The sequence below is a fragment of the Drosophila arizonae genome, chromosome 5 (assembly GCF_054131065.1).
Source record: "Drosophila arizonae isolate 15081-1271.41 chromosome 5, UAZ_ARI_1.0, whole genome shotgun sequence".
Classification (NCBI taxonomy): Eukaryota; Metazoa; Arthropoda; class Insecta; order Diptera; family Drosophilidae; genus Drosophila; species Drosophila arizonae.
Window position 1 is genome coordinate 22,327,160 of NC_142925.1, and position 18,471 is coordinate 22,345,630.

Below are 18,471 nucleotides of genomic sequence, written 5' to 3' on the forward strand. Positions count from 1 at the left end.
AAGCCCCATAAAATGATCTTAACTTGATATAATCGCTCTAAATTTTGCGAAACATTTTTGTCGGAGCCTGTACGCATACCTATTTAGCCAAGTGTAGACGTATTTTGAAACTGTCAATTTTAGAAGAAGAAGAAAGCTTTTTGTATTTTGTCTAGCTCGTGCGACTCATTGCTGTGAGTCAGCTGAACCGAACTAGTAGTTCATGTAAACTAGCTGAACGCAGAGAATTTCATGTCAAGCGACGTTGTCAGCCTTTTGAGCTTAAAGTTAATTATAATTTCAGTTTCCTGATTTCATATACATATCTGAGATGTGCAGCATGTTTCCATCAGCGAATCGGGGCAAGCCGAAGCCGGAGATTATCGCATGTAAAGCGATAATCAGAAACATGTTCTCCAAGAAGTACAAGCACTTGGCCTGGATATTCTACGAGCCCATTGATGCCAAATTACTGGGCTTGATCGACTACTACAAGATTGTAAAGCACCCGATGGATCTGTCGACCGTCAAGTATCGGCTCAATTCGAATTTTTACGCAAGCTCCGCCGATTTTGCAAGTGATGTGCGCCGCATATTCTACAATGCCTATCTATACACAAGTCCCGGCCACTTGTGCTACGATATGGCCAAGAAGCTGCAGATCATATTTGAGAATATGTACTCCAAGGTGCCGAAGCCCTATATTCCCATCGAGAGCGGCAAGTGCAGCGGCTGCGAGTACGGCAGCGATGAGCAGAGCGAAGACTCCACTTCGTCAGCTCAATCCAAGGAGAACACCGCAGTCTGTGCCGAGTACAATGCCCAAATATGCCAGGAACAACAGTCTATCCCTCTGCGGAAGGAGCCCGAGCCGCTGGTGATCTCCGAAGAGGATTTGGAATTGCATATCAGAGTGCAGCAGTTGGACGGCATCATGCTGTTGAACGTCATACACATGATCCGCCAGATGGAGGGCATTGCTTTCGCCTGTGGCCACAGGGAGATCGAGTTCGACGTGCGCACCCTGAAGACCAGCACAAAGCGCTCCATCTTGGCCTACATGGCCAGCAGAGGCGTCACCGGCAAGCGCATGCCGCGCGTGAAGAGAAACTATTGACCTTATTAACGCACTAACGTTTATTATTAACTATAATATTTGATATGTTCACTGACAATAAATTTATGTTTCCTATTATTATTGGCCTATTCTATGTTTTGTGGGTCTCCTTGTAATTGTCCCGGAACCGTCGTATGTTTCTGAACTCGCCGTTCCACACCTTGTTGCGCATGATGTCCCGAGTATTGGACGACATGTAGGCATAGAAAGTCTTCCGGGGCGGTCCGCTGCGGCACAAGTAGTTGCCCATGGCGTACCAGCAGGCACCCATGTGACTCATGTACATGTCGTTCAGCTGACTGTAGTAGTTCATTCTCACCTTGGCGGCCTGCAGGGGAGGAAGAGGCATGAGCGGGTGGTGCTGTACAGCGGAGGTGATTCAAGGCAGTTACTTACCAGGGCCTTGGCCTGCTTGCAGTAGCCGAAGTTCTCCTTGCTCGGCGGCAGCTTGTCCATGCCCAGCAAGTCAGCCGGCGGCGGATTGGCCTGCAGCATGGTTATCAGCTCAAATATTTTGATCGACTCGAGCAGATTCTTCTGGATCTCCTCCTCGGTATATTGCTTGCCGTAGCGTCGCTTAATCCACTCCTGCAGCACGGGCAGTTTGTGGGCGTCGGGCAGGGATGCCAGGACGAATCGTTGGTTTTTCTTGAGCTGGTCTAGTCCATCCTTGAGCAGGCGACTCATGAGCTCCGCATCATCTGGATTGAATTTCTCCACCTCGTAGGTGAGCACCGCTGCCTCCTGGGCCTTCTTTTTGTCATCGTCTTCCTTAGCCTCCATTTCGGCACGCTTCACACTGACGCCCTTCATCCAAATCTCCTTGGCGCAGCGCACCACAGCGTCCACGATGTCGGCCCGGTGGTTCTCGTGACTGCGAATGCTGTGCTCGCTGGTGTCGCCAATGGAGGCGCAGCTGTCTGTCAGACGAACGCCGTTGATCTCCTTTTCCATTTTTTCGGCATCTTCATCGGATGTGACGGATGGCTTCTTGCACAGCGGAGGCGGCATTTCATCGCCCCTATCTAGCGCATTTACGAAGGCCTTGGCGATCACCTTCTTGATGTCCTGCGGCTTCTCCTGGCCCGACTTGAAAATGCGCTTGTACTTGAATTGGTAGGGCTTGTGGTCGGTGGGTGCCACGAAAAACGACTTCTTGGTCTGCTTGCCCTGAAAGCGCACTTCCACAGAGGACTCCTTCCGGTTCTTTCGCAGACTCTTCAGCTTGCTATCATCCAGCAGGAAGGATATGCGGTGTTGGCTCTTGCCCTTTGGCGCGAAGCATGCCATCGGATCATTTTCAGGGATCAGCTCGGCGTTAATGCCCGATTTCGGGCATGGATCCACTGGAGGGTCAAACTCGACTGGCTCCTTAATCAATCCACCGCCGGTCAGCCGTTTTCCAATGCACTTGTCGGTTACCTCCGTGTGTGCCAAGTGCAGCCCGTCCCCAATAAGGGCGCGCCCCTTTTGCTCCTGCGGCTTGGCTGCGGGCAGGTCCACACGTTGCTCCTGGCAGAGCACGCAGTTGGACTTCTCTATCGTGTGCACCGTCGTGCTTTCCATCTTCAACGCATACCGTTTCATGCAGTCGTCAATGTCGCGCTCCAGCTGGGCTATAATGCGCTTTTGGCGTATCTGGCGATAGGGCAGCGTCACGTCCATCAGCTCTAGGCAGCGGTTGCGAGCCATCACCGTCATCTCGTCCTTGACCAGCTGCGTTTCCCCAACTGCAAACTTGTGGTAGGTGCACATCTGGGGCTCATCGCTATTGTCAGTTAGGGCTCTTTCCAGGGCAGCTGCCGCCCTGCGGCTGAATCTGGCTCTGCGCTCGAGGTATTTGATGTGGTTCAGGTGATTGAAGTACTTGTCCACCGCTTCACCCACAATACTCTTGACCAGTCGACCCACTGGATTTAGGTTGTACTCGGCGAACCATGGGGGCTCCGTTTTCCTACCATAGTTGGGCGGCTGATCCAAGTGCCAGAATGGGAACGTGGCAACCAAATTGGGCGGCTTACTTATGTATTTTACGACGATTTCCTTGGGCCTCGGCTGGCGCTGGAAGTACGGAGACTTGGTGGAACGACGCATGGTGACTTTCTTCGTCGAGCGTCGTTCAGTCACCACGGCCTTGGAGGGTCTCGGCTGATTGTAGCTGGATTGCTGGCGCTTCAATTCCAAATCACTCAGCTGAGGCGGTGGCAGGATGCGATCCAGCTCACGCAGTGTTGGCAGCAGGTCTATTTTGGACAGTGCCATCATCAGCAGCTTCTCGTTGGTGGTGTATTCCCCATTCTTGCGGCAGCTCAGGTAGTAGCCCTCGAGTATGAAGAAGAGGAAAGCCAGATCATTACCTCGACTCAGTACCACCATCGTGCGAATCTTCTTCTTGGTAATGAGCGGACTGAGGCCCAGGCGCATCAAGCTCTTCTCCACGCGATAGCAAGTGCCCTGCTCGAAGTCATCGCGCAGATCGTTGCACAGCTCCAAGACGGTTCGCTCCTGATAGTCCGATAGGCCCAAATACCATTTGGGCACATCAAGTTTCTTTTGGAACTCCTCCAATTTCTTTATAAAATTAAGTTGCCCCATTTTGCATTAAATTAATACGCATAATTTTGCAAACGCTCAATTTAACACAAGGATTAAAGAAAAAAAAAAAAAAAAACCTATAATTTCACAAGTTTTTACTGAACATGGACTACTTAAGAAAAAATAAAAGCAAATGATTTTCTCAGAACATACACAACTCTTAATTACATACGAACAATACGAATTCTGATTGAGATTTCCAACCTGTCCGCTCCAAGGCTGCTAAACACTGGCGACGAAATGCTTTGAGTTACATTTCAATTTGCTTTTCAGGGTTGTGAAACCTCTACACGAATGTTCGTTCGTCTTGGTCATCAAATTCTAAGTGTGGAAATGTGTGCTTGAGCAGCGCATTTATTGATTGTTCCTGATCCTGTTGATTGTCCTCAGCCGAGATGCCGCTGCCCACCGTGCGAGGAAACAAGTGCTGCCTGGCCAAAAAGCCGGCGAGGTTTATTCAAGTATGCAAGCCATTGAGATATAAGCCTATCGAGGCGGTACCGTGCTGTGCCTTGTCCAATCCGATTCTTAATTCAGATTACCACGATTCCAAGTTATTGAATCAGCGCGTGGCTGTTAAGAAAAAGAGTAAATGGCCCCTGATGAGGGGAAAAGCGGTTCAGACCAATGATAGAATCTTAGAAGATAAGATGACACAATTTCCAGACGCCGGCCGTACTGTCAAAGAGGAGGAATATGTTGAATACAAAGTAACTAGGCCCTCCGGCTCCACGGAGACTGTACATAAGAAAACAACCTCGGACATCAAATACGATCATCTGAATTTGGTTCAAGGCATCAAGCTGGAACAATCTGTAAGCAAACAGATCATCAAGTCAGGCAGTATGGGATTCATATCGCTAAATACAAACTACTCGGAAGACACCACAGATGGAAGAGTGTACAAAAAAATAGAATCTCAGTCGAAGTCTGTACAAAAGGGAAAAGAAACACGACAGCGTCACATTGAAATGGTGTCATCGTCGAAGGCTCGCACTTCAACGTCCCAACGGTCTTCACGCTTGTCCGCTCATCGTCGATCCTCGGAGAAGCCGTCAATAGGCGTGAAATCGGGACTTAGCTTTAGATCTCGTATTTCAGCAATCGAAGGATCAGCACATTCTGCGGAAAAGTCGCCTAGGAGTGGGGGCGGAAAAGTAGACAGTTTTTATAACGAAAGTCGCAGGAAAGTTAAAGATATAGAAGCAGCGAGGCTTCCGAACAACAGCATTAGCCATCGTCCAATTAACCGTAAAAGGAAAGAGGCCAATAGCGAAGTAGTAGAAGGATTTAATAAGAATTCCAAAGGTCGTCCTATACAGCAATCAGGGTTATCACTAAATATCACAGTTAGTCATCACACTGATATTTTACTAACCGCCCAGCAATCAGAAGGCTCAGAATGTCAGTCTAATGACGATTTAAGAAAAGAACAAAAACAGGGAATGTTAATGCAAATACCAGGTTTAGCTACAACAATCCGAAATCAGAATATGTCTTGTGATTCCATTTTAGTTGCCGACCAGTTAGTGCAGAGTATAGCAAATAAATCACCTTCAATAACCGAAGAAATGCAGGACCCAAAAACAAGAGGTCCATCCACAAATGCTCCCAATTCAATGGATCCGAAATCAAGAAAACCTTCTGAAAATGCATCTCCAAGAGGCCAATCCCAAGTTTCTCCCAGTAGGGAAACAAAGAGGGCTACAGGAGAGCCTTCCCCAAGAGGGCAATCCAAAGTGTCTCCCAGTGGGGAAGAAATGAGGAATTCAGAGAAATCATCTTCAAGAGGTCAGTCCGAAGTTTCTCCCAGTGGGGAAACAAGGAGGCCTACAAAGGAGTCATCTCCAAGAGGCCAATCCCAAGTTTCTTGCACTGGGGAAACAAGGAGGACTTCAGAGAAGTCATCTCCAAGAGGTCAATCCCAAGTTACTCCCATCGATGAAGAAAGGAGGACTTCAGAGAAGTCATCTCAAAGAGGCCAATCTCACGTCTCTCCCAGTGGGGAAGAAAGGAGGAATTCAGAGAAATCATCTTCAAGAGGTCAGTCCGAAGTTTCTCCCAGTGGGGAAACAAGGAGGCCTACAAAGGAGTCATCTCCAAGAGGCCAATCCCAAGCTTCTCCCACTGGGGAAACAAGGAGGACTTCAGAGCAATCATCTCCAAAGCGTCAATCCCAAGTTTCTTCCAGTGGGGAAGGAAAGAGGAATACCGAGAAATTATCTCCAATAGAACAATCCCATGTTTCTCCCAGTGATGAAGAAAGGAGGAATTCAGAGAAATCATCTCCAAAGCGCCAATCCCAAGTTTCGTCCGCTGGGGAAACAAGAGGGACTTCAGAGCATTTATCTCCAAGGCGTCAATCCCAAGATCCTGACAAGTATGAAGGAACAAGTGATGAAGTAAAATCGTCTTCAAAACATCCATCTAATAGGAACTCCAATGAAGAGCCAAAGACCGATGATTTTCGTTTTAATGACATCGTAGCTGAACAGGAAGCTTCGCTGCATCAGGATGTAAACAACGCAGGATCACAAGAGGTAGCTCAAAATCAAAATAATGAAGATTCAGGAAACAATTCAGGGCAAACAAAGATCAAAACTCACGTTTATAAATCAACTGAGGAAGAGAAAGTCGATGCAGATGGAACTCGAGTTAACTCGCTATATATCGACTCCATATCTGATATGGAATTGGCGGACAATAACAATGCTGAGCTCCAGACAGTAGAGAGCGAAGAAGCTGAATATGTCGTCCAGATTAACAACTGCTTCAGGGGACCGCAGTGCACGAATGCCTGCGGCTATTGTTGTTCCGCATATTGGCGAATGTGCAATATGCGGGGCTGCAATAACCGCATGAACTGTCCAGGGACATCCAACTGCAATGGACAGTGCTGTTCGTACAACTGCTGTCGTTCCCGACAGCGTTAAAGGCTTCTTCTGCAGCTTGGCAGCGCCAGCAGGAGTCGGCATTTTAATAGCCTCGGCACACACAGCAGCACAATAAATATTTGCCTAACAACATTTGCATATTGTCTTGCTGAGAGCTTTATCCTGGCTATGGCTTACTTGACACAATTCTCGCAATTCCAAATAATTTGCGGTTGACCAGATTGTTAATATAACTGGCGATTAGCAGAGCCATAAACTTCTGTGCACTTTCCGAATTAAATGCATTTCAGCAGCAAAGCCCCAAAGTTTATTCAGTTGCATAAATAGCTCTCGGTTTGCAGCAAATCCCACTGCTTTGCTTCCTTGTTGGCCAACAGCTCTTGACCTGCAAATAAAGATTACATGGATTTCAAGGCAGTTGGGATAGCCATGGCTAAGTAAACTTTGCCTTGAGCTTACGCAGCGCTTTCATTTTGTATAAAAAAGAAGTGCTGTTGGGAGCAGTCCAGGTAGCATACATAATTAATTTAGCTTTGGCATTTTGATATGCCCAATTTCAGTTTCTTTAAAACTGTCACATAATGAACAGATAAAAGTGCTTGAGTTGAGACTGCTCAGTCAAGCTAGTCAGCTTTAATCCTTAGAGATATTAATCTTCATTCATTATACTCAACTTTTACATACATACATATATATATATATATAAATACATATATACATACATACATACATAAATACATACAAGCATACATAGTACATAGTACATACATACTTTCATATATACATACATATATACATATGTACATATATACTTCCATACATATATTTTTCTGGATTTTTAGGAGCACGGTATCCTGATTTCTAAAGTCTATCAAAATCTATTCCACAGTAAGGACAAATTGTCGATTTTTATCAATATGGCAATCGAATAAGTTATCGAAAAGCTTATTATCTTCTTTTGAATATACAGGAATAATATTTAATAGTTCAACTCTCCATCATTTATGGGTTACGAGATCGTTGCGCTCATATGGATTGGACAAACGGCAAAGGCTTATCGATCTTCTTATGACCTTCTACTGCCTGGTATTTCACAATACCATTATACCACGGTTTCCCCTTTGCGATGGACTTAAAAATGCTTGGACTTGCACTATAAATTCTAGCATATTATTTCTCATTTGTTGTTATTTGCCTTGACATCTCTGCTCTCTAATATTATTTCTGTTCTTCTATTATTTTACCTAAAATTTGCTTTCTTAATGTTTAGAGTAAACGGCATCACAAAGAATTTGTCGAGTGCACAGGTAACTGGGCCAGCACCTGAGCAAGAGACTGAGTGAGTTGTCATTAAATGGCAACTGTATCTGGCTTTCGTATCTTGGGGGTGGGCCAGGTTCGCCTGTTGTCTGTTGCCTATTTCCTAGTTTTGTCATAGGGAAATTGAGTATCTTCATTTACGGATATTAAATGCCTTGCCCACTTGCCAGCTGTCAGGGCGGCAGCAATCCAAAAAACAACCAAAAATCGAATTGATAGCAATTATGCAGACGAGATATATTTTGCAATTTAATTTTTTTGTTCAGTACGATTCGACCGTTTGGATTTATTTTAGTCAATGCCAGACTTATAGAGCGAACAGCAAGTCAAACGGAAGTTCAGTTCTGGCCACTGAATATGGTTTTCGCCGCTTTCCACAACTCTAGCTATCCGTCTACTTAGCAAGGCCGGCAGCCTGGCAGCCTGGCAGCTGGCTTTTGATTTTATTTCGTTTCATGTTTTATTCACCACTTCCGCCGGAAATAGACATATGAGCGTGTGCGCTCGCTGAGCGTATTAGGTGGCAATATGCCTTTAGTTTTTGGCAGCTCGATGGGCCCGGCTGGTAAACATTTGTTTTGCCCAACAAAGTAGAAACTGTTTTCGCAAACAAATCCCACATAAATGCTCAATTTATAACAAACCGGAAGTTAAACTTAATCAAGCGTACTTTTTGGCTTATTGTTTAGTCTGTGTGTTTATCTTTCTCTCTCTTTCTCTCCTTCTCTCTCTCTCTCTCTCTCTCTCTCTCTCTCTCTCTCTCTCTCTCTGTCTGCCCGTCTATATCTCTTTGGCTCGTTGTCCCATCTGCTTTTCCGTATTTACTTAACATATTTTATTGCGATACTTTAGCTGCTCTATGATGGCTGTTTCGCTCTAGGGGGAGATTATATGGGGATTTGTGTGGCACTGTTATTTCAGCAAAATATTTTCATTTTTCTAGCACGAGAGCTGCTTGCATTGTGTATCCTCCTTTCGGTTTATGCATTTATGTATGGCTACGCCTCCTCCACATATATATTTTGGGCATAGTTTTACTGTTTGCAATTTATGTGATAAATTGTATTAGACTCAAACATGACAGTAAACATTTATGGCCAGACAATGTTATTATTCTGCTTTTTTCTCCTGAGTTGCTCTGATATAGAGAGGAGTTTATTGAAAATTTAACTAAAATGGAAGACCAGACCTGAGCTTGTGCTGCGTATGTATTGAGAAATGTTTTATGCTTCCCCAAAGCAATTTGACTCCTATTGTTTGTCCATTGTTCCGCTTTATTAACTTAGCTGAAAGCGACATCAGCCAACATGCTTCCCTGCATTCCGGCATCCTTGTGCATAGATAATAGCATATCTTCTTAGCATATTCCATTGAAAGTTGTGCAATAATTGAAATCGACATTAGACTGCATTACTTGGGTCGTATGCAAATTTGAGGGCAATTGCGAAGCAATTAACCCAAATGAAATAAGTTTGTAAACATGTCTTCGGGCGGTGGCAAGTGGGCGTGTCTGTCTGCTTCTCGTTTGCCATTGTTTGCATTCAGTTAGTTAGAGCTCAAGTGAGCACACATACATGCACACACGCACGCACACTCCAAGCAAATAGAATTAGACGGCGGAGAATGTAACTATGAATATGTGGGCGCATCTTGAAAGGGGGGAAGGGGAGGGCGGCGGTCGGCGGGCGGTGTGCCAAGGGGCGTTACAAATGTTTTCCATTTGCTAATACGTTCGATAATTGCAGATTGCCATTGCTGCATACGAATCATACGAGTGCTCGCTCACAAAGCTCCTTAGAGACTCCAGCAGCCAGCAGCCAGCATCAATCAGAGCAGGGCCCGGGCAGAGCAGGTGAGTCGATTATCCGCACGTTGCCACAATTAGAGCTCATTGTTGTTAAATCGCAGGGATGTGCATGGCTGCACTGCCTAACAAAGGCCAATTCAAGACGGCAGATAATTCGTTAACCTGGTTATGCCATTTCGGTGACGGGCTTTGCATAAGAGTCTCGAGAGCTCTGCTGGCAGACGTCAAAGATTTTTCAGTCACAGCATAAAAAAAAAGGAAAATTATTTATGTATTTAGAACAGACCGAGTCACCAAAATTTCGAAATTAACGAATCCTTAAAAGTTATGGGAATATGTCGGTCAGGCCGCCAATGAAATTTGGATTCGCCCGATTAACTCACGCCCATGGAATCCTTCAGCGGCACAGACTATATCCAGCGACAACCCATGTACTATTTCGGCCGGTTTTCAGTGGCCATAGAGCGCGTAAGATTTCGGGCAACTCTGGCATGACATCGGGTAGCAAAGGCAAGTGGTCGCTGCATCTCAATCTGGAGCGAGCCCAGGACCGAGATCGATCAATTTCGTTGCCTTTGATGGTTTATTTATACAGTCCTTGGATGATGTTTAGCATAAAATTTAACCTATGGATACTCAAATTACTCTGGGATTGGCGCTTTGCCGAATTGCAATTTGTGGACAATGCGAAGCAGGCGCTAGTGCTGGTCACCAAGTTCATTGTGGAGCAACACGAGGGCTATATCAAGCGCTGCACGACCCCGATGGGATACAAGCAGATCAGGCACGATCTGATCGGGTCCAATGCCAGCACCGCCAAATTGATGGTCTTTGACAAGCGCCACATTCGCCGCGCCATTCCCCTGAAGATACAGCGCTTGCAGCACTACGATCATAAGTTCGCCTTCATCGATATGATCTTCTTGGCGTGCCGGCGCACCAACGACTTTGTATCGAAGCAAGAGATGCAACGGATGCAGAATCTTGTGGCTCAGTGTGCGGACACTAGTCACATATTCGTCCCCAATCCCATAATCTTTGCGGAATTTTTTGTGCGCTTCCGGAGAGATTACTCCCTGCCGTGCACAGAGCGTGCCGGCCATTGGCTGATATCCACGTACAAAATACTACGCTTGGATGTGCTCAACAATCATCCCGAGTTCCATGTTGGCAGTGGTGTCTACGACATCGTCAATGACGTCCAACCACTTCATCAGAAGACGACTCACGCCTAATTTTAATATGAGGTGTACAAAAAACATATGCAAATAAAATTTTTGTTGAATAGTTTCAGAGGAGTTGATCGCAGCTCTTCGAATTTGAGGCGCTCATAATCCGCACGATAATGAGTCCGGTGCCAGATGGCGCCCGCCTGGCTGATTCAACAGCAAACTTGCGTTAGTGAGAGGAACAAGCAAAAAAGGAAAAGAAAATGTGAAAAGCAAGAAACTGTAAAGTGCAAGATGTGTTGCTGCACTCAGCCCCCGGGCTGCCCCTCGAGCTAACTTTGTTTTGCTGTTGATGAGCCGGCGACGCAGCTCATGAATATCTAATGCTAAATGCAGCGAGGGGGAAGCACAGGTGAGAGGCGGGCCAGTCAAGTGCCTGCGTGACGGACATGATAGTTCAATCAGCTAGCCGAGGGCTGGCTACAAGTGGACAGCTCCAAGTGGGCTGCGATTGCAGCAAGGGTATACTGATATACCTATTGAGTAGGATGTACTTGTATAGGGCGAGCTGATTTAGTCTGAGTGTCTATGATATTTCAGGAGTTGTTTGCTTTAAGTGCTTCAGTTAAGAAACAGATATAGAGTGCTTTGTTTGAAATCTATGTGTGGGAATATCAATGCATATGCTACAGTGCAATATGAACTAAATGCCCGCTGCTTATAGACTAGGTATAGACTTTAAATATTTAGTGTTTTAATTTTTGAATATAAGGAAATACTATAAATAGAAATTCTATGAGAGCCTTAAAATTGGAATCTATATTTTTTGCGTAGTGCTCAATTAATTGCGAATCGATTCTCTTTCCATATGAAATATTTCTGATGCATTCTAAAAGTAGACAAGTAGTAATTCAAGCATACCTAGCCCCAACCGATATAATACTACAAATAATGGCTTCAAACACATCCTCAGCGACTGTCCGTAATTTTCTACTTTGATATTGAAATCTTCTATAATACCTGCCCTTTATCAACCCTTGCGAACCCAACCGCAAATAACATCCCTCAAATAATTGAATTGCTTTAAAATGAATACCACCGCATGTAAAAATGAAAGCATTATCGTAATGTAATTTACAATAGGCAAACATACCTTGTATATACATATGTATATGAATCTAATATACAAAAATATATATAGTATAGAATAATATAAGTATATAATACATAAGTTAAAAATCTACATAAAATTTTACACTATTACAACACATTTAATTTAATTTTCGAGGAATTATGTCGATTGACGTAGTCTGTTTTAAAATATCCGAAAATTAAGCTTACCATATAATTGTTTTTAAGTATTCGATTCAAAGTCAACAAAATTGTGCTGTGAACATAAAAGAATAACAAATAAGTTTAAATTACATAAAAGAATAATAAATTAGTAATATTGCTCATACAAAAGTTCAAAACTCTAGCTCTATATTCAGAGTTTATGGCGCATGCCTTTCGGGTTTTTCGCCCATAGTACATTACTACATATTTACTCAGCAGTCCAAGTACCGCTATATGAGTAATCATACACTTAATTTGAGACCACATAAATACTAAAATAAAATATAATTTAACCGACATTAGGAGTCTTTGACTAGAGTCCAGATTCTGGCTTTCTCCCGCAGCTATCAGCGTAATGAGTCATAAATTTATGACAATTATACAAATAGCTAGACGATTTGGCTGCATAAGCGCATTTATGCTGGAAAGCAATTTGCTTCCAAGTCAAGTCGAGTCAAGTCAATATATCTCGGCGTATCTTACATATCACCTGGCGCGCAAGTTATTTCCTCAGGTGAAGGAGAAAAATGGTGAGGAGCACACGAAGTCAGCTGGCTGCAAGTCGTGTCGCTTATCGGAACACGTTTCACTGCCAGCCCGTCGATAAGTTGAATTTAGTATGCGTTAGCTAAGGCTATGGGCCGCCAAGGAGGAGGATGCAGAGTGCGCCAGCTAGCTCGACCACATCTCCAGATCCCCCACTAGCCGCTGCTTTGTTTGAACTTTGTGCGATATGCTTTCTTTCGACACTTTGTGGCTGCGGTTGCTGCTGCTGCGGCTGCTGCTGCTGCTGCTCCTGCTGTTCCTGCTGCTGCTGCTCCGCTGCATTTGAATTTAAAGCATGCAATTTTATGCTTTTAATTTTACGCTTAATAAATTTTGTGGCTTTGTACAGAGCAATTTAGCCAAGGCAGCAGCTGCAAAGCAGACGAGTTTACTTCACCCACCCACACACACTCATACACACACACACACAAACACACACCCAAGTAATAATGAATTTAAGCAGCGCAACAACTTTAATGAGCACTGCGAAAACATTGAAAGGGCATAAACTCGGTGTCTGCGATAAACATCTGCATTATCTTCAGGGCAAATGAAAACCCAGCAAAACTAAACTTTAAATTCTATTGTGCGTAGTTCGTAATTGTATATTGAGAGTATATGTGGCTTCTGTGGCTGCCACACACTCACACACACACATACACATACACACGCAGGCAACGAGGATAAGGGAAACTCTGGCAAGACAGCTAAGCTGCAATCCACACGCTCCCATATCATACATCATTTGCTGTCAAGTTTTTAAACTGAAAGCACTTGGCCAAAAAAAAGAAATAGCAAAAAAAATAAAAAAAAAAAACAGAAAAAAAAAATAGAAAAGAAAATAGAGAATGAAGGACGCGACACTGACAACAAGTTGGGCGTGTCGAAAAACTTGAAATTGTTTTCAAAATTGCAATGTCACGCCACTAGCCGCCCTCCACCCGCCACGCCCACACAACAGAATAGAGCCACAAAGAAGGAAAGTTTTAGGTGGCCAAGAACCCACAAACTTGGCATAACTCTGTGTATATATATATCTATCTAGCGCTCTGACGAACTTTTCCATATCCTATGACAAATTTGAGTGGAGCTAAAGCGATTTCAATGCTTTCCAAATAACAAGAAACTTCAATTGTTGTCCAAGTCTGAAGTATTCCCTGACTCGCTGGACGGGGCTTACGTGGCGTATACTCTACTCCCGATACCCTGTTCGATTTCATTTGCAGTTGCAGGCAACATTTGCTCATTTGCAGCAATGACATTTTCGTTTCAGACTTCGACTCCGACTTCGACTTGGACTCGCAGCTGACCGCTTTTATGGGCAGCCAAACAAACGACGGCATCGACAGGTCTGGACTTGCAGCGCGAACTTGGCAGCCTGCGCCTGTTGATGACAATGACTTTTTAAATTGTTTCACAAAAGTGTCAGAGTGGGCCAAAGAGAGAGAGAGAGAGAGAGAGAGAGAGAAAGGGAGAGAGAGAGAGAGAGAGAGAGAGAGCGACAGCTATGGTCAGCAAGTCAGCAGCTGCTGGAAAATAAATGAGCTCCGTGTGTTGACCAAAAATGTATGCGACCTGCTGTCCAATAGTTAGCAAAATGATGCTCATCATCATCAGTAGCATCATCATCATCAGCATTGGCGCTATCACCAGCATTCGTGCAGCATGAGCGAGCGGAATCCGTCTTTATGACTTCATTTTGCCAACGGTTTGCCCGCCCGCCCGCACTCGTTGCGGTCTTCACGCAGCTCAATTTGCAGGTGTGGTTGCCCCACCGCAGACAGCGTTGTCACCGCTCTGCGACTGCAGTGCTTAAGCTGGTCTGGGCTGGGCTGGGCTGGTCTGGTCTGGGCCAGTCTGCATTTGATGCTGTCGCATCGACAATGCAGAGACACTATTAAAGAGACATTCGTTGCCTTTCATTGCCGCGTGGCCTGGCTGCCGCACACAGGTGTGTCTGGGCTGGGGCCACTCATAATCAAAGTGCGTTGCACGAAAGGCTTTCTGACACCTCAAACGGAGTTCAGCTCGGGCTCAGCTCGGCGATTAAAGGCTCATTCAGCGCCTTTGATATGTGCCATTAATTGCAATTCTCTTGTGCGTTTCATACAACTAAATTAATCCCTTCATAATGCGAAAGAAAGCAGCAGCTCCTATGCTGAACAAGTAAGAAAGCTCTAGTCGAGACTGCTCGACTACGAGATCCCCTGAACCCTTGGAGCAATAGATATTTCAATAATTTTTCGCGTCTTTCAGCTTACAGAAGAAACACGCACACACACACACACACACAGGCACGTACGCACACACAGGCACACATACACACACACGCATACAGACACACATACACACACACACACGCGCATACACACACAAACGCATACACACACACACATACACACACACATACACAAACACATACACACACAAGCACCCACGCATAAACACGCATGGGCTGCAGTGTGCGCTTACTATGAGAACTTAATTGCTTAATAACTTTTTTTGTGGTCGTACGATCTTCATGAAACTTTTAGATTATGATTATAACAAGAATATGCATGTAATCGCCAAAGCACATGTCTCTAGTATTTGAAATACGCTTTTTACAAAAGTGAGGATGAGGGGGTGAATTTAAAGGTGGGGGGTAAATTTTAACAAAAACCGAAATTGTATAAATTGGATGTAAGCATACATTAAAAATTTGGAGACTCTAGCAATAAAGGTGTAGAAGATATAATTTTATAACTGGTTTTCGATAAGGTTTTTTATCGATAAAAAAAGATCGGGATGAGTTATCGATTTTTAATAATAAACTTGATATGCGCGCTGTAATTACGGACATTTAATCTGATCAAGAATATATATACTTTGTGGGGTCTGCCACGCCTCCTTCTCCCTGTTACATACATTTCAACAAAACCATTATACCCTGATTTCCCATTGAAAATGGGTTCAGGGTATAAAAACAGACAAAGAGCACATTTAAATCCCAAGTGGTATTCATAATTTATAACAGACAGTATTACAAAAACGATTTTTTTTTTTTTTTTGCTGAAATCATTTTATCTAACTTTTTTTTTTTAAAGAAAATTCTCTTACATTAATTATTACTTACTATTTCTATTTGAGCTCTAGTGAATATATTACATACTGACTATTTAATTTGTTGCAAACGAGGCTGAGCGAATGCAAAGCCCGTGAGCAGCTGGAAATGAATCCCAGAGAGGCAAGAGTAAAACAGATGCGACTTAAGACAAAACTAGATGCGACAGGAGGAGCTAAAGGTCAGAGAAGCATACAGCACCAGTGCTTCAGTTTCAAAATCCGAATACAGCAGCGGTGACTCGTGCAGTGGAAATGCGGGCAGCAACCAGAACAGATTCCGTTATCCATGTCCATGTCCATTTCATAGTAGCTCTGCGTGTGGGTGTCTGCTTGCTTGTGCTCTCCTCCAAACGTCAGTGAACCAGGCTCTTGGCTGGACGACTCAAGTTCAAGGATTCTGTTGGAAGATGCTGACACCCATCATAACATATTCTACTGTTTCTCTATATATTTGGAAGGTCTTGAACGTGCAATCTTTTTGGACGTATTCGATTATTCTCGGTATGTTCAAGTAGTCATGCAGCCTATTTACATATATATGTATATATTTATATTCATATCTTGATTTTACGTCGTCTTGAATACGAGGAAGTTTGAGGTCTTTATGGATATTTAAATTGCTCATTAATGAGCTGCTGTTACTGTTCTCAGCGTCATTATGAATTGCTAGCTGCTTAAGTTCATAATGGGTCTCTCACGGACCGAATTTAATTTGCAAATATGAAATATAAGAGCATAGCAAATGCTTGAAACTAAATTAAATTTGACTTGATCAATTCTATCAACAGTTATAATTACAAATTGACCTACTTTTCATATGAGAGTGGACGTTTGATTTTAATTATTTGCCAATTGACGACAAAAATCAATAGAGGCCCATAAAAATACTCAAATGGACTCGAGAATATCGACGACCATAATTCAGAATCTAAAAGCAAAGTTGCAACAATCAAACTTTATAATTACTTGCCCCATTGATGTGTGAGTCTAAGAGTGTGTGTGTGTGTGTGTGTGTGTGTGGGTGTACCCTATTCAATGCAAGTCAGTTGCGTGTGGAGCACACTTCAAGGAAGTGTGCTCGGAGCTCGCAGCTCCCCTTTCTTGGCCAACAACAATGTGCATAAAACTTTTGCAGCACATGGGGTAAATATGGTAAATATTTAAAAGAAAAGTTTGACTTGAGCGAACAAAAAGAGGCAAAAAGAAGAAGAAAGGAAAAGAGACTAAAGAAACAAAACATGCACTTGAAGAGCAGCTGATGGCGGAACCGAGGACTTAGCGGGACTTTCACGAGTAATTGTGAAACAAATAATTTTCAATTTTTGGCTGCACTTCAGCCGAAAACTATATGCGATGTACGCTCACTGAAAGCATATGAAAGAAAAAAATATAAAAAAAATAAAATAAACGCCTTTAAGAATTATTTTTAATGAGCGCTCGTTTGGTTAAGAATAATTTATTCGCTGCCTGATGGAAATTTACTTTCGTTTTAATTAGGAGCTGCGCCAAAGTGGAAAGTGCGAAGCGCAGCGTGGTGCAAAAAGACGAGAAATTATATTAAAACACTTTCGTGCATTTAAGCAAATAAAGAGTGACGGTCACGTGGGCGTACTGCCGCGGCACGCCCACCTGGCACACACACCTGGTTGCACTTTGAGGTTATGTAGCAAAACGCATGCGGTTTTAAGCACGTGACGCGCGCAGCGGAGTTTTATTTTTTAATTAAGCTGTTTACATTAACTCGTAATGTCCTTGGTACGCTTTACCTTTATGCACTGTCGCGGTGCCAGCTTGTTTGTTTTTGGCTGCCGCAAGAAAATGCTCACCTCTCTCTGTGTGTGGGTGTGCGTGTGTGTGTGTGTGGGTTGCAACAAACTCAAGCCTAGACCCACACTTGTCCGTTCGCCATTGTGGGTCAAGTGAACAGCAGAGCCTTTGCTCTTGCACCTGTCGCCGGTACAATTAAAAATGTGCGCAAACAAGAATCGCACTCTCGGTTGACACTTTTCCAAGCTTTAACAAAGCACTGTGAAAGAATTCCCTCTGACCTCTGCACAAGAGCCGAAAAGGGGGCTAATGCTGCAAAAGTAGAACTTTAACAAGGCACCACATGTAACGAATGTTACCCTGTCCACTCACTGAATGGATATGCAAACAAAAATGTAATATGTTTTATACTAATCAAATCAAAATCAGCAAGTCTTTATAGATACAGTGTATCCATAAAGTCTTCGTACAGCCAGCAAATTTTTTTGGTAAACAATCAAATTTATATATTGAGGAAAAATTAAAAAGGTTTGAATTTTATTTAACTAAATAATCTTATTTTTTTATTTTTATTTAATTTTCTAAAACCAAGTTTTGGCTCTAAAAGAGCTAAATTCTTGAAAACTAACAAAAATGTTCTTTTTGTTGGGTTGTTATTAAGTTTTTGTTTAGTAATTGGTGGTTTTACTTCCAATAAATTGATTGATAATTAATAAATATAATAAATAATAAACTTGTAGTAGAACTCGAAGCTTTTCAGACAATTTGTGAAGCATATTGCCAATTTTGCAATATAAAATAAATAAAATATAAATAAAAGAAATATCATTGAATATT

At 43.3% G+C, this 18,471-nt stretch overlaps 4 protein-coding genes across 4 annotated transcripts; 3 read left to right on the plus strand and 1 right to left on the minus strand.

Annotated features, from left to right (window-relative positions):
- The first annotated feature begins 153 nt into the window (after positions 1 to 153).
- tbrd-3 (testis-specifically expressed bromodomain containing protein-3) lies at positions 154 to 1,174 on the plus strand. The gene has a single exon (XM_018011672.2). The coding sequence runs from the start codon at positions 311 to 313 to the stop codon at positions 1,094 to 1,096; it is 786 nt and encodes a 261-aa protein (XP_017867161.2). The 5' UTR covers positions 154 to 310; the 3' UTR covers positions 1,097 to 1,174.
- Positions 1,099 to 3,856, minus strand: LOC108616463 (uncharacterized). Its single transcript, XM_018011663.2, has 2 exons — positions 1,493 to 3,856; positions 1,099 to 1,424 (listed from the first exon to the last, which is right to left on the minus strand). The coding sequence occupies exons 1-2, from the start codon at positions 3,689 to 3,691 to the stop codon at positions 1,188 to 1,190; spliced, it is 2,436 nt and encodes an 811-aa protein (XP_017867152.2). The 5' UTR covers positions 3,692 to 3,856; the 3' UTR covers positions 1,099 to 1,187.
- A 51-nt stretch (positions 3,857 to 3,907) lies between these two features.
- On the plus strand, positions 3,908 to 6,717 carry LOC108616464 (uncharacterized). Its single transcript, XM_089469938.1, has one exon. The coding sequence runs from the start codon at positions 4,087 to 4,089 to the stop codon at positions 6,622 to 6,624; it is 2,538 nt and encodes an 845-aa protein (XP_089326064.1). The 5' UTR covers positions 3,908 to 4,086; the 3' UTR covers positions 6,625 to 6,717.
- A 3,193-nt stretch (positions 6,718 to 9,910) lies between these two features.
- On the plus strand, positions 9,911 to 11,010 carry LOC108616467 (uncharacterized). Its single transcript, XM_018011670.2, has one exon. The coding sequence runs from the start codon at positions 10,048 to 10,050 to the stop codon at positions 10,945 to 10,947; it is 900 nt and encodes a 299-aa protein (XP_017867159.1). The 5' UTR covers positions 9,911 to 10,047; the 3' UTR covers positions 10,948 to 11,010.
- The last annotated feature ends 7,461 nt before the right edge of the window (positions 11,011 to 18,471 follow it).